Source organism: Opisthocomus hoazin, chromosome 10 (genome assembly GCF_030867145.1).
Source record: "Opisthocomus hoazin isolate bOpiHoa1 chromosome 10, bOpiHoa1.hap1, whole genome shotgun sequence".
Lineage (NCBI taxonomy): Eukaryota > Metazoa > Chordata > Aves > Opisthocomiformes > Opisthocomidae > Opisthocomus > Opisthocomus hoazin.
In genome coordinates, this window is record NC_134423.1 from 29,036,834 (window position 1) to 29,053,350 (window position 16,517).

At 39.0% G+C, this 16,517-nt stretch overlaps 1 protein-coding gene across 4 annotated transcripts in view; it reads left to right on the forward strand.

Annotated features, from left to right (window-relative positions):
• ASB7 (ankyrin repeat and SOCS box containing 7) overlaps positions 1-13,864 on the forward strand; it is a 31,665-nt gene extending 17,801 nt beyond the window's left edge. For all 4 annotated transcript variants that reach the window (XM_075432027.1, XM_009945437.2, XM_075432029.1 and 1 more), the window contains one exon: positions 10,046-13,864. In XM_075432027.1, coding sequence (XP_075288142.1) covers positions 10,046-10,185 — 140 coding nt within the window. In that variant the 3' untranslated portion in view covers positions 10,186-13,864. The remainder of the gene's footprint in view (positions 1-10,045) is intronic.
• The last annotated feature ends 2,653 nt before the right edge of the window (positions 13,865-16,517 follow it).

A 16,517-nucleotide genomic window follows, 5' to 3' on the forward strand; every position in this document is an offset into this window, starting at 1 on the left:
TATTTTGTTTAAATTAGTTTTGTTTCGATATCTACAGGAAGCATTAACTTTAAAAAAGTGAACTGTAAAATCTCAGTTATTAATGGCCTTCGCACAGAACATGTTTGAGGTTTTGGGGTTTGTTTTGCTGTTTGGTTTTTAGTGTCTCTTGCTTTTTTTTTTTTAATCGTCATGCAAATACTCTGCAGTTGCTGGTTTTTTCATCTGGCCCTCTGACTAGGGCAGGCAAGGGCTTTTACTGCTGTGTGCTCTCCTGCTTTCTCTCCCCCTCTCTCCCTTACACCAGACAACGAAATGGCATAGCTCATTCCTGCGGCTTCACGGGCTTTCGTGTGCTGTGTCGTTTTCATTTGGTTGGGTTGATTTCTTCGAAATCTGGGAGAGATTTTAACCCATTGTGACTTCAGATATTGAAAGAATGTTTGGCTCCTAATATTCTGGTCATTTTTGATTATCAGTTTTTGGTGTATTAGATCTTCTAAGAGTTTTCTCTCATTCAACATGGAATGCTACAACAGTGTTTGATAATCATAGTATTGCCTAAAGCATTTAGGAATTGTTTATTAGCAAGAGTTTGCTAATGCAAGCATGTTAAGCTGGCCTGATAAATTATCATCCTACTAGGATGATCTTTGTACTGTAGACAATGGGATATTTCATATATCCTTTTTTTTCCCCCAACAGTTCCTTTTATTTTTGGGGGTGTGGTAGTTTTTAATGATGATTAAGCACCCTCTATACTCTGAAGAAAGTGAAATTTAGTGTGGACTGAGGGTGAGTCAACGGAGATCTGTTGTCAGTAGCTGACACAAATAAGCATGCGGAGTTGCATTTTTGTCTTCATGATTTATGGTGCAATTTTTGCTTTTATCTGAAAACCAAAGAGAATTTTTTGGAAAGGTTGGAAGTTGGTAATAAATACAAGCAACTAATAGATTTTTGTTTTAATTTGCCTGCCCCTTCTCATTCAAATGCATTTCTCTCTGGTGTCCTTTTTGGGACCCTCTCACTACACAGTAGCACCATCAGGGTTATTAGTAGATGATAACATATCCAGTTATTTTTATAACATATCCTGCAATTTTTCACTATCTTAGGACATGTCGGTAAGCATGAGGCTGGGACGGCTTCAGTGTTTCTGCAGTGTCTAAAGACTAATTCAGAAAGTTGGAAACCAGTACTGTAACTTGCTTTTAGTTTGCAGATTCCGTACCTTAAGGGTTTAATATTAAGTGAAAAGTAAATTCTACTACAAAAAAGTAGCTTAAATTTGTGGCCAGTGTAACAGTGTTGGCACTATCCCAGTTCTGTGCTGATGGAGGGAGAAGTGGGAAGCAGAGAGGACTAGTGCTCACGAAAACACTTCAGCTTTGTGCTTCTGAGCAGAATTATTATGAATACATGTTTACAGACAGCTATAAACAGACTCTGCTGGCCTTGTTATAAATATCCAAACACTGTCTTGCATGGTTTTCATGAATAATCACTTTAATAATGTGGTAGAGGAGAGATGAAATGGGTAAAGAGCGAGCTGGGATTTTGTAGCAAAGTTCCCAATTAGATCAGACTGCGTACGGGGAATTGTTGAGGTCTCGCGCTGTAGTGCTTCGGGGAAGAATCTTGTTTCTGAGTCTATTGCAATATGTATTTACTAGAAGAAAAACAAAATTTTTAGAGAATTCTGCTAGTGGAAGTCTTCCTGAAATGATCTCTTCCACTTGGTAACGGTGCCTTGGTCATAGGGCTTAATGGGAGTTTCTAGTTTGTTTATTTGACTGTTATGCTAAGTGCTTAATACAGAAATCTGTAGCTGTAAGGTTTATATGTGCATCCAAAGTTTTGAAGAGTAATTTGATAGTAAAACAGGAATTAGTTTTTACTTTTGCAGTAGATTAAAATTTTTAATCTTTAATATATGTGAATTATGAAAGTTATCAAACCAATCTGTGTCTTAAAATGTGAGTGGTTGCATGCTTTGTAGAACTGGGATACTGCTTAGCGGTCCACGTGTAAGACGTAAGTAGCAATTTTTTTTTATACTCAGAAAAACATATTTGTATAGTTTCAGTTCCTCCGAAAACATCATATGTGAATTTCTTTTTGGTTTTGGTAGGCATTGTAATTGGTACTAATCGCAGCCTTTAGCCCAGGTCTCCGGTTGTGAATAACAGGCAAGAAACCAAGCTCTCAGAAATGCTCAGTATTGGCCCTGAGAGCCTACAAGAAGATAGTGGGTTTGAGGTTTTGACCCTGAAGGTCTGATATTCTTCCTGGTTACAGGTAGAGATTGCTTTGCTCCTAGAATAATTTCAAGAGGAAGGAAGTTCTGCTGTAGTTGTGCCTCAGTATTGAAGCACGAAGCTGGGAGTTAGCAACAACAAAGTTTTGCATCATGAGTCTGCTGTTGGCTTGGTGTTTAGATGGTCACTCATGTCTTGTCTTCCCCCCCCCCCCCCCCCCCATTTTTACAATACAAAAATGAGTAAAGTCTCTTTGTGGGGAAAAAAAATTGAAGATGAAAATTGCTCAATGATTTTATTAATTACTTTCCTTTTCCTTCTCTGTATTAACACTTTCCTACTCCACAAAACATTTATTGGTGTCCACCATAGCACCCGAGATCATCTGATAAAGAGTTGTTTTGGAGCGCTTCAGTTTTGAGACCTGAACCTGCTTCTTCAGGAGTCTCAGTGGGTGAAGCTTGGAATACACTAATGCAAGATTAAAATAGAGATGCATGTATAAAATATACATGAAGATGCATATCGATGATTGATTTTTTTTTTTTTTTTTTTTTTTTTTTCCCGCCGTGGTGTATATGTCTACAGAATTAACATGTGCAATTACAGTCCCGGATGGAATAATTTATGTTGAAGTTGAATGGAGTTTAAGAATATTAAAACTTATCAAGAGAATGCTGGAGGTAGGGGAAAAATGCAAGTATTAGAGAAACACTTAAAGGTTTAAATAACCTTGAAGATACTAGAAATTCAATTACGATCTCAAAAAGGGGAATAAAAAAAGCTTGAACCCTTCCCCCTCCCCACAGCTCTCATTTAATTTAATCACTGTTCAGATAATGTGACAGACGAGAGTCTATGACTGTCTGTGTCGAGGCAAATAGCGAAGTAAATGGATACGGCCAGCAGTGTAATACGGCGTGTATGTCAACAGGTATCAAAGAACTGATTTCGAATCTGGAACAAGATCTAAAGGTCACCAAATAAGTTAAACTACAAATATTTCACCTTTTTTTCAGTTTTCAAAGGGCGAATCTTTGGCTTTGGCTAGAGAGTGCCATTTTGTGTTTAGATTTGTGTAGCACTGTAAATGTGCAGAAAAACGTAGGCAGAAGTCCTGTTAAGGAAATCCTTATACAGTCTCTATTCCACTGCTAAGTAAACAATTTCTCACTAGGATTTTTTTTTTTTTTACTGGAAGAACATTTTAGAAAGGGTCTCTGCACAGTTTAGACTTTTTAAGAATACAGAAGTGTTGTAGTGAATTAAGTAGATTTCTACATATTTTATTATGTGGATAAATTGCCAAGGAAACAGTATCTTCATGTTTGTTATGACGTGGAAGAACTTTACTGGAACTGCGGTCTTTGACTGCTTGCTTCCTCGGGTGCCGCTGGAAATCTTGCAGTCGTGAACGCGGGCTGCTTTGTCATCCGGAGTTGCGCAGGGGACGAGGGTAAGAGGGTTATCTTACAGTTTTCGTTTTAGCTGGGTCAGTGATAAACAAGTACCTTCTGAATCAGGATTACTTTGTCAGACTGCAGGTGCCTGTTTGTTAAAGACCGGTATATTTTTTGATACCTTTGTGAAGACATAGTCCAATTTTCTTCTTTCTAGAAGGAGGACAGGTACCTTTCAAATAATTGTTTAACAGCTCAGAATTGCCTAGTTTGAAAAATGAAGCTACTAACTCAAGAGTGCAGCTGATTGTTTATATTAAACAGTTGAATCATTTTTATATCTCTATATACAGATGTATACTTTGGAAGAGTTTTTTGAAGAGGCCTAAATAAAAAAAAATGTATATATTTTTACATGTGGCGTAGAAGATACAGCCACCCCCCCACTCCCAGTTGCACACCATGCTGTACTCTGTTATAATGTAAGATATTACATGTGTAACAATGCATCTTAAGCCTGTCTTCATGTTCAGATCTATTTTTAGGAGACAGTAAGTAAAGTGCTAAACATTATGATGTTGAAATTCTTAGCTGAATTTTCATAGCAATTTCAGTAAGACTGAATTTATAGAAATGTTACAAAATATTAAAAAAAATTTATACAAGCATATTCAGATCTTAATTTCATTGCTAAATACACCTGTTGTACTTGACATTGAGCTTTACTGGCATTCTGCCTTTCCGTATTTAAATTTTCAGTCCAAAATACACTCCTCATTAGTATATATTATCTGTGCCAGATATATTGAAATTTAATAGACATCTAAAACTCATTGTGGAGAATTATTTTTCAAAGAGCAAAGAAAACATACTTCAAGCTCAAGTATTCCAACAGAGGCATACTGAACACGAAATTAAGCTAGAACTTTCAAAATAACTTGGATGATAATCCGGTTTAAAAAAATTTAAAACTGGGTTTGCCCTGTTGAACTAGATACGGATTCAAGGAGTTGCTTCACTTTCTCAATGAACGCTCTGTAATTCTCTTTCTAAATTCAGCCCTGCATGTCTTATATTAATGTATATATTTGTCAGACTTTCAGATTCTTGATATTGGCTTTTTCTGGCACTTTGAAAAATATCCTCCCTGGTTATTCTGCTGTTGTTTTTTATCCTAGCCTGCCAGCCCCGCTCCGTTGCGGTGAGCCGCTGTGTTGCCGTTGCGTGCAGCACCAGCCGTTTGCTGGGCGATGGCACCTTGTGGGTGCGATCCTGCGTGTGTGCGCATCCCCAGCAGCGTGTTCCTTGGCTGGGGGGGTGAGCTGCCAGGCAGTAAGTTCGATTACCTTTCAATTCCTCCTCCAAAAAGCCAACAAAATCATAGCTAAATTTAACTGCTGATGGTAGCTGAGTGCCTTCAGTTGTGAAATAAGGGATGGATTTAATAGTTAGCTGCAGATATAAATACCTATTCTGATACTCCAAAGGAACTGAGCTGCTGCCAGCTATACGTCAGCCTGGTTTCAATTTTTTTTTTTTAATGTTTCATAAAACTTTTCCTTTTAAGTTTCCTTTGTAGCCAAAAAGAAACTACCAAGCGGTTTCTTGCTGCTGTTTTCAGCCTTTCACAATTCCCAGGGGAGGCAGAGGCTCAGTTTGAGAAATACCACTGTAAGCATTTTTCCAGAGAAATGTATTAATATTGCAGAGAAGACTGTGGGCAGCTTCTGAAATGTGTCACTTTTTTAACTTCTTCAGAAAATGCCGATCTACTTCAAACCAATAACACTGATTGTTTGCTTTTAAAAGTGCTTTTTTTTTTTTTAGTAGGTAGAACAATACATCAGAGAGGATCTTCTCACAGCCTACAAGTGTATTAATTTCAGTTACTCCGAAGTTTTCTCTTGGGCAGCAGAACAGGTCGGCTCATGGTTTTTGATTTGTGCAGATGCTCTTGTATTATCAGCAAAGGAAAGCAGCAGGGATTCCCCCTTTCCACGTTTACAGCGTGTTTGCTTAAAACTGAGTGAGAATCCCTAAAAATTAGCGCTGTCAGAGGTACTAGGTCTAATGTTACACCTTAACGATCCTTAAATACAGACCTTTTAGATGAGGTGGGGGTTTATTTCTTGCGGTGCGTGGTCTGCATAGGGAAAACGGGCAGGCACAGGTCTAGATGCATAGGGTGTGGAGCCGTTGTGACAGACACATACGGTTCTTCGTATAGGGAGCAAATCCTGAATGTAAGTTTTGTCTGTCTCTGGGATGGAACAGCAAACTCCCAGACAGAATAGCAGAAAAATCTTGAAGGTGCAAAAAGGAAAGGAATGGAGTATTAAGTGGAAATTCAGGATTAATTGTAATAATTTCTTGCTGTTAAAACATACATTTTTTCCATTGCTTTACCAGGGAAGGCAAATCTATTAATAATGATGTAAAAGGCTTGTTTCATTATTTAAGTAATTATTAATTATTTAAGGGGGAAAAAGAACTCAGGAACTTAACTTTGTTAGCAGTTAAAGAACTGAGTTAGGAAAATGTTTACATATTCTACTTACTGAAGTCTGCTGCCTCTAGAGAGAAAAAAATCAAAAAGCAATTACTCTTTATTTTATAACCCTATGTTTTACATTTCTTCTGTTTGGAGGAAACTTTTCTGTGATGTTTGGGAAACTATACTCAAGAAGTGCCTTGGTGGGGATTTCTGCTTTCCACTACAGCACGTAGCATGAGCTGTGGAAGACAACAGATGGACTGTACATCTCTTTTTCCTGTAATTAATACTTCTGATTTATTGATTACCTCTATAAAGCTGGCAAAATAAATTGGCTGAAGTTACCTAACTTGTTCCGGTGAACACGTTAGCAAATCTTCAGCTCTGCAAGGGCGGCGGGTGTTTGCTGCCCCAGTGGTAAGTGGGGCTGCGGAACGGCCGAACGCTAACCCGGCTGCCCTGGAGTAACAGCCCTGCTGGCATCCAGGTGTCCCTTTGAGACCACATCGGGGATCGGTTGGGGTTTTTTTTAAGGTGATCAGTAGTTTTATGTCACTGTTTTGCATGAGAGTGGTAATTAGGTCGAGCTTACCTTTTACGTTGGTGGGGTTTTTGTTTTGTTTCTTTTTTAATTCTCTTCCTTTCTAGCTTGTTTGCCTAAATAACTTTCCAAGCTTGCGATGCAGGATATAACCAAAGTCGCTACTTCCGAATCGTCTTTAAACATAACTTTATTCATCATTTAACTTGTCTTACTTTGCCAAATTACTAGTAACATTTTTTTGTTTGCCAAACCAAGGTTCACTGACATCGGTCTGTAATCCTGTATTTTTTTTCGTTTTCATTCAGATGCAACCAAGAATGAGTAAGTGTTCTAGACACCGTTTCTAATAAATCACAAATGCATTAATAACCCTGGAATTTGCAAGGCGTGACCTAAGACACTAGCAGCCACTAGATGTAGCAACTGGTGCTCAACACTGGAAATGTCCATTGTTAACACATTCCAGGAAATATTTTTAGGCTAATCAGGGGAAAATGTCATACAGTTGGTAATCGGGTCTTTTTGAATGAACTGATGACCAATTTCTTCTGGGTATTTAAAGTTGTCTGTTCCATTTTGTTCTCAAAAAACCCTTAGGGTGTTAATTAAAAGGCATTCATTTCTGAAACCAGAAATCAGTGTCTGATAGCTGTATTATTGTGTACTCTACTACAGAAAATACACATACAGATCTGTAGTCCTCTGCACCCACTAATGCTGCTGTTTGCAGTTAACTTTTGAAAAGGTGCATCCTTTCTGAACCTGGTTTGCATTTAAAGCATTAGAACTCTTTCTTTATCACTATAAGTATTCCTCTACTTGGTTTCTTACCAAAAGTAACTTTTCTTTCCCTGAAGCTTGAGCATTCAGCTGTTGTCTGTTGTGTGAATTCATTCCTTCAGGTGGGGAAAAAAAAACCCCTAAAAATTGCTAAGAAGAAACCACCAGTGGACAAAGTGTAACTAATGATCTGTATTTTAAGTCATGGCTGAAGGATAGAAGTAAAAATAAATTGAAATTTAGATACTGTGGTGATAAGTATAATAAAAATATTATAAACTTATATGAAGGAAACTCAGATTTTCATGCTCTTTAATTTCAAATCTAATTTCTTTAAAAACAGACTGAGACTATTTTCGTGCATTACTTCTGCTAGCTTACCTCAGATAATTTTAGTGCTTAAGATAAATCCCAGTGTATACCTGTCTGTCAGCCCATTTCTATAGAAAAACCCATGCAGGGGGGTAAAAGGGGAAACTTGCTATAAAGGGTAACTGAAACCATGTATGAAATGCCCGAAGTAGAAAACAGGAAATAGTTTCATAATCTCTTTACTCCGTGCTTACCAGGAAAGTCTAATAAACTCATCATGTCAATGTCTGTTTAGCTGATAGAAGGTTTGTTGCTGAACTAGGAGGAGGATGGAAGAGGGGTCGGGCTCTGGAGCCAGCTCTGGGGCCAGCTTGGGCAGAAAAACTCTCCCGTCCCCTCCAGACAGGTTTGTGCCCGGTGAGCTGGCAGCATCCTACTGCCCACTGTAAAGCCTGCCCGCGTCGAGCCCCGTACGGAAGGCATTTCCTCTTTCAAAACATCTTGCTTAATTGGTGGTAGATCAGGAAAGCTAACTGGAAATATCCATCTAAGTTAGTAAAAGTCACTTTTGTTGTTTTGTACTGCTTATTAAAGAAATGATCGATTCAGGCAGTCAGCTCAATAAAATTGCCATGCCTTTCTTCGCAAAAACAAGCACTGTCTTTTACCGTTAATGATTATACAGATAATAAAAGCCTGCAGTAAGTCGCATCTGTTGGTGACAGATCGTCTTGATACCTGCATAAGCACCTCCGTTGTTCATGGTGCTGAGTATTTTGACGTGGACAGCCATCAGGTGCCATAACTGTGTAAGCTTTTTTTGGCTGTGACATAGTTAATTCAATGATCAAAATATTGGTTAGCCCACCCCCAATGTGTTATTGGGGTAACTTCAAAGAAAATATAGTGTTCATAAAAGATGTAGCGGAATGAGGAAAAAAGCATGAAGGCAGGCAGCTAGTTTGCTCGGAGGTTTGGAGTGGTTCCCATGGTGGGTGGTTATTAAATAGGGCAAACGTCTTCAGCTTTGGAAAGAGGTACCGAGCATGAGTGGAGGATGGAGAATAATGTAAAGGTATGTAAAATCATGACTACCATGAGACCAGTTATTCATTGGGTTTTTTTGTAGCTCAAAGAATGGTAAGCACGCAACGAAGCAATCGGGAAGCAGATCTAAAATAAATAAAAGCGCTTTGTAGTTTTCCAGCCAACGCCTAACTATATTGTGAAATTTGTTGCCACAGGATGTTTTGGATACTGCAAGTATGAATGGGTTCAAAAAAACATGAGACAGATTTACAAAGGGCAGGCCATTCGCAGCTGTTAAAGACCGAGATCTGTGTGCAAGCTCTGGTTTAGGAGGGCCCAAAGGCACCGGTGCTGAAAGCTAGAAGGGTAGATCAGGACAGGATTTCTCAATGTCCGTTGTTCTGCTCTTTCTATCTGTCTTTCTTCCTTGGGATCCATTGCTGGGTACTTTCAGATACAAGGCTGGATTCATCTTTCTTATGTTATGTTGCACAGGGATCTGGTTTTCAAGGTGTTTGACTTCTAACGGTAACCTGTTAAGAAGGAGTTTGAAAAGGAACTGGTTATTTTGGAAAATCTTTGCCAGAACTTCTGAAGTTTATGTGATGTTGGTAAAGCTTTTCCTCTGTGGACAGTGATTAAGTGATATTGTCATCTCCCTCTGTTTGACGAGGTTGTGGCTGCATCCAAAGGCTTCATCTTTTCGTTAGAAGGGCAAAAACAACTCTTGGCTCGGCCATGCGATCCTTGAATGACTTTTGTAAGCCTCGCTCTCTGAGGAGACTGCCTAGTCCTGTTGTGCTTGAATGTAGAAGTTTTTTGTCTCAGTATCTGAAAAGAGGCGAGACTGAGGAGTGTTTTTTCCTAGGTGTTACAAGGACAGGAAAAAAACACCACACAAAAAGTGAAGTGGAGGAGTTACACTGTTCTACAGTGCTTAAGCCTGTGTTGCCACCTCTCTGGAATCCTCACAGAGATAATGTCACTTTACACTGATGTCAGTAAAATTCTGCGCATGTAAAAATGTTTTTTAGGATTCATCCCTTGATTTCATTGAGTTATTGTTCATTAGAAAGGTATTCTGCCTTTTTTTCTTGTGATTTTTCCCTTTCCTCTCTCTCCGTGTGCCTTTCCTTTGTCCTCTTAGAAAACAGCAAGCATCTGTGATTTTACCGAGTAAATGATGTCTTAAAGTGTGTTTAAAATGTGATCATTTTACTTTTATGTGTTCCTTTTGTCTTTTCAGGACAGCCCAGAAACTTGCAAGATCTATGCCGAATTAAAATCCGTCAATGTATAGGCCTTCAAAACCTAAAACTACTTGATGAACTACCCATTGCCAAGGTCATGAAAGACTACTTAAAACACAAATTTGATGATATCTGATATCCATGAAGAGAAGAACTCTGAGCAAGATTAGTTATATTCCAGATACTGAAGAGGCTTGTTGCCTTGCACAAAGTATATCCTATGCAAATTCTGATTTTTCTGTGAAGTCAGAAGGCAGGTATACACTTCCTTGGGTTTTTTATACCACACGCTAGAAGGTCTTAATTTTTGGTTTCTTGGTCCAAGTTTACAAGGTCCAAGCTTTCTATACAATATTACATTTTAAAAATTGCTGTTGGTTTTTTGTTTGTTTGTTTTCACATGAAGTGTGCAGACTTGCAGTGGAGATGGAAGGTAGCCTCTCGAGGGAAGAGCTTGGTTTGAATTGGCATGCTGAGCAGTTATTCCAGAAAAGGAAGTTTGGAAATCAAGGCACCAGTCCTGCAAAAGGATACCGATAAAGACCTTCAGAGCCCTGTTGTCTGTTGGGACTCCTGTCTCTGCCAGGGTGTATGTTTTTGCAGGACAAAGAGAAGAGTTGATACTCAACATGTACTAGGGTACTGTACAAATATAATTTGGAAATTAAAGAAAAAAAAATGCAGTTACCCTATTCAATTTGAGGGTCTTTACATTGGCTCTTTTTATATTATTCTTTTCCTAATTACAGTGGTTGGGATGCCCATAAAATTCAGGCCCTCTTCTTTCCTGACATTCCCTGTTAAATGGGTGGCTGTTTGTGAGTCTCTTTTTAACAGTGACAGTACACTACAAAGAGGCATCGCTTCTGTATTTTTTACATTAACTTAAGAGTAAACAAATTTAGATTTTCTTTTTTGAAGCCAATGTATTCTGTTTCTCTTACAGTGCCTCCTGTGCAATAATCTTTCCGATGTATTTTCCTGTTACGTGTGATTCCCCCCACACACTGTTCCTCATTTAGTCTCAGTGCATTATTGGTGAGAACAGGAACTGCTGCCTCCCCGTAGTGGTGGCATGATGTTACAGAAGTGATGCAGCAGCTGCTGTTCGTTACTACTCCCTGAATTTCATGAATGTATACCCTGCTTTATTTCATTTTCAGTTGAAATTTTATCTATGGGTTCTCAGCCAGATTGCATCCACCTAAAAAAAGAAAAAAAGAAAAAAAAAAAAGAAAGAAATTGGCCAAACCCTTTTGTTTTAAAAGCAGTGATGGATTTTTTCTGATTGCTCTGAATTTCAGTTTGTTTCAGGTGAGAGAGTGGGAAGTGCACATAAATTCCTAAGGTGCATTTTATACATGCACTAACAAGAAAAACCCCATTCATACTGAAAGTTTAAATTTTGCAATTAATCTGAAAGCAGCAAGTGAAAGAAGTACTGAAATTCAGCTGCTGGATGTGTTTTTCATACTGGGTACTAAAAGGATCTGTTAAAGAGTTTTGTTTCTCATCGTAAAAAAAAAAAAATTCTTGCTATCAAAAAAGATTGGGCAAAATGTGCAGTAGTTTCACTCTCTTTATTTTGAAGGGATTACAGAGTCGTCAGCAGGTTCTTGCCAGTGTCCTCTACTTTTGTTTTGCCATCCTGCTGGCTCCAAAAGAGCCTCTCTGATACCAGGAGTGCTTTTGTACCAATTATACCAGTGGAAGCGGGGAGATGAAAGGAACGGTGGTGGCTTTTGAGTTTAACACTGTCACTTTCAAAATATTTAATATTAAAAATATGAGAAGCAAGGTGAAGCAGGTATACTCATATTATTTAACTGTGCTAGTTCCTTTTAATACCATATAACCCTGGACTGCAGTTCCTTGAGCACAAACCTTATCCCTGCTAATGGATGCACCGGAACTGTGGCAAGCAAGGGGGATAATCTCTCCCTGTTGTGTTTGGCATTGCAGCAGATTTCCAAACAAGAAGTGATTTTTTTGGAGATTCATGGCTCAGAGGGTTTTTAATGGGATGTTGAACCTGTTTATCTCCAACTTGTATCGGTTCAAGTCCAGCCTGCTTGAACAGTGACCCAAAGCTTGTGTCTCAGCAGCACGTGCGAGTATGTCCAACCTTAACCCCACGCCGTGCGTGCGGCGGTCGCCTCTAGGCAGTAGAGCTTTATGGTGCTTCCTCCAGGTTGTACGTACCGGTGGTGGCACGGCAGCAGGGACAGCCCGAGCATGTGGGTGGGCCGTGCGTGTGAGCCAGTGTGCGCGATGCTGTCTGTCGGCTCCGACTGAAGCAAGAGAGAGCAGCCGTGATGATCTTCAGGCTCTCCAATACTCGGACGGGACAGACGTTGAGAATTGATGGGCAGGTTTTAAGCGTGAATCTTTGGTTTGGTGGCACGAGATCAGAACCTTAAAACTGCGTGGTGTTTTTTTTTAAATACTTAGTATTGTTCACTACATTTGTAAGTTGGTCTAAACCAATGTCCTTCCCCAATGAATTTTTACAGTAATATTTTCTAAGGTAATCTAGAGTATATTTTAGTTGCAGTATATATTAAGGCAAATTATTTGTTCTGTCTGTCGCTGTGACTGGAGAAAATTATGGGAGACTTTGTTGGTAAGAAGAATGCTATTTAATGAAGAAATGTGTAATTCCATTATTTATTGTTTGAGGTTTGTTTTTTGGTTATTTCTTTCGAGTAACTGACATCTAAAGGGAACATGCGTACATTTCAGGCCAGTAAAAAAGCCTTTTTTTTTTTAATTAGTTGTCATCCTGTCCTCTCCTCCCCAAGGTGGAGGGAAGCCCTCGCCCTGTCTAACAATGCTAAGCCATCTCTTGTAGCTGGTTCCTCTGACCTCGATTCTGCAAAGCACCGCAGCACGTGTGTCTCTGAACCTACTGATAGTCCTGTTCACTAGCTGAAGTCACACATGTGCTCGAGTGCGGGTGAAGAATGATTATTCATTGTTAATCCTATCCAAATTTCAATAATGGGGAATCTGGTCTTTTTTTTGTGATTATTTTAAATATTGTGCACAAATACCTTGAAGAACAAACTGAACTTTGTTTTTCATGGGGACTAGAATGTGGAAGGAGAAGTGCATAATACAGACTTGTTATGTAGCCTAGTTCTATGACCTTAAAATTCACAGTTGAACATTTTTAATAAACCTTAAGAAATTGGCAAATACACCAAAGAATCAATATGAGTAAAAGACTGATCATTAACAAACTGCAAACCTCATCCTTTAAAACAAAGCGGAAAGTTTTTGTAAATATTTATGTTTATATATGTACAGCAGAGTAAGAGTGTTTTTTAGATTATTTAATTACCATATTTCTAAACTATTTACATTATAGACAATACTTGTTAGTTTGAAAACCTCTTGAGTGTGGTTTTGTTTTGTTTTGGGTTTGTTTTTTTTAAAAAAAAAAAAAATCATTATCATTCATGCTTGGAATAACTCTGGCTTCCTTGGGATAGCGTGGAAAATTGTTTTCTGGCTCTGGCTGGCAATCATAGGAGAACACATCTGGACAAACTGATCAGATAAATACCCAGAGGCAAAGTAGCATGTTTACCAGGTTGGACCTAGGCTAGAGGAAAAAAAATGGATCCTAACTTTTTCAGTTTAATCTGTCGGGAGCCCCCAGTGACACTGGGACAAGAGCAGCTTGCAGCCTGCCCACAAGTCTAGCTTCCATGCAACGCCGTGTTACCAATATCATAATGTATTTTGTTCTTCCTTTGCAATGTAAGTTTTTGCTTTGGGTCAATTTGAATTTAAAAAAAGAAAAAAGTTAAACCTGGTTAAAACCTTTTTTTTGTTCATGTTCTGTTTATTTCTGATGTAATGTTTTAATAACATAATACCACTTTACACATCTCCTCTCAACGTCTGTCTCTTCTGCTCCTTTTCCCTTCTCTGGTGCACATGCTGCTAGTACTCAAATTTGCCCCCATAAATAGGAGTTCAGATGTCTCATGAACTGTAACGTGATTTTTACCAGTAATTACAAGCATAACATTCGCCCTAGAGATGGACTCAGAAGGGGGAACGAACTGGTCTTGAGCTATGAGTAGCTGGGTTTTCCCTGCTCCGATTCCAGTGCAGCCACTTCAGGGTTTTCCGAAAGGTTCACCTTTCCTCCTTAAGTTCATGAGCTGACTAAGATACAAAACCTGACCAAGCAGGTCGTATTTTGCAGTTGAAGCTCTTTTGTGTCCATTTACTATGAATAAAAGTTGAATAAGGGGGATGTGCATGAATGTCCCTGGCACATAAATGGGAGCTGGAAGCATTTGGTTTCAGTCGTAAGTAACGTAGAACCAAAAGTTGCAGTAACGTTTTGGACCCTAAAACTTTGAAGAGGAAGGAGACTAGATTTAAAGTCACTGCTACTAAAGGGTAGTAGAGAAAACAACCTATGTTTGCTATTGCTCGGTAGCAAACTACACAAATATGGCTGAGATGCTTACCCTGTACAACCAACAGTTGTGTTTAGAACTGCTGCTGAAGGTTACTAACAGGCTGGCCAGACTGTGACTCGTGTGTTTACTGAATGCTGTGTTGAAGATTTTGTTCCTGTTTATGTATCATATTTCCTGTTTGAGTGTTCACTTGTGAAGTTTAAAACAATTAATGACTAATGTTGCTACTTAAAAAAACCTGATTTACAAGCTGTTGACAAATGATGTGCTTAGAATATACAATCTTTCCATATATTGGTATAAGTGTACGATAAGGAAGCATACTTATTTTATATAGCAAAACACTTTTTACCATAGTGCAGAACAGAACTTTTGTACTTTTGAAGGCAAAAGTAATGGAGCTGATGAACACAAGTGAAGAACAGGCTCTGCCATGTCTTTCCCCGCACAGCCTCAGCTGAAGCATTTCAGTTCTCTTTGCTCTAGTCTCTCCCCTCTGTGCTGGTTGGGATACCACCACCTCTCAGGTTTTGCACTGTTCCTTGAAACTGGAATAGTATTGAAAGGCTAGGTTTTTTTCTTTTCCTATATCACTGGCATGTTGAACCTCTTCTGTATGATTCTACTTCTTGACTTCTGTTATTAGCCAAAGTAAAGCTCAACATGTGATTTAATCCCATGACAGTAAGAAACAAACCAGATACATGCATTGCTTTATAAAACCATGCTACCAGGAATTCCTCAGCCAGTGCGCTCCTCAGGGATCCACAACGTGCAGCTGGAACAGCCAAAAGTTGGGATCGAAAGCTGCGTGGACTTTTATTGGGAGATCTCCAGCAGTCAAGTAAAGAAATCAGAACTCCAGCTGTTTCCTCCACATCTGGGATATCTGGTGCTGCTGACTGCTGTTTGTGAGGTGCCAGGTAAGTTTTGAATGCTGTTAGGGCTTGTCTTCATGTTTGCAAGAAGGATGTTTGACGCATCTACAGAGCATCCTTGTAAAGGGTCTGAAAGCTTTTCTATGCCTTCCCTAAACTTGCCAGGTTTTTCTGTATAATGGAGTTTGCGTAGTCTTATAGCAAGCGTCTTTGAGAGCGACAGATGCTACAGAGAGTATTTCCCAGGCTTTGACTTCATCTGTTGCAGTGTTTTGCAGATCCCTCAGCATCCATGAAATATTCCTGAAAGGTCTGGGAAAGGTGAATGAAAAGCTTATAAGCAGTAGGTTATACAAGAGTAAATGCTTTTAAGAGAAAATTTACGCCTGTAAACAACTGATGTACAGCAGAGAACACCTATTCTTTGTTAAAGACCACAAAATTGGCTAAAACTCTTCTGACTTGCAAAAGCGGGGTTCATTTACAAACTTCATACTCTCTAAATGTATCAGAAGCTCATCTCCTCTTCTGTCACAAGTAACTAAGAGTTAATGGAAGTATTACGCTAAATTCTGTCCTTGTTTCTGACTTAGACTGTTGTAACTCCACTGAAGGTGGTGGTTACTCAACATTTAATCTAGCGTGAAAGAGCAAATAATTGATTTGGTTGGCCAGCTTGCAGTCCTGCTTCTTGCTTTAGGGCCTAATGAGGAGAGTATTTTTGGAAAGTATTTACAAAACATGTTGTGAAGGAGCCCTAAGAGTTTCTGTAGTTGGGGCCAAATTTATGAGCAACCAATAGACTTCCCACCCCCGAAAGCATGGCTTGTTTTGATAGAGTTGCTTAAATGCTTTGATATCTGGTGCGGAGCTGGTGAGACATTTCAGTTTCACTGCCCGTTTTGTATCTTGAGAAACTTAATGCATCCGCTTATTCTCTAATACAGCAGATTAGTTAAAGTAGATCTGCAATGAAATGTAAACTCGTTTCATTTTAAAGGCTTAATTAATTTTAAAGCCGTTACAGATTAAATTTTATATACATCAGTGTAACAGCAGGTTCTTCTGTTCCTGGCTGAGCGCATGCTTGCGTGCAGCCAGCAGTCTGCGTTCATGATGTGTTTGAAGTGCTAGGTTGCAAATTAGAG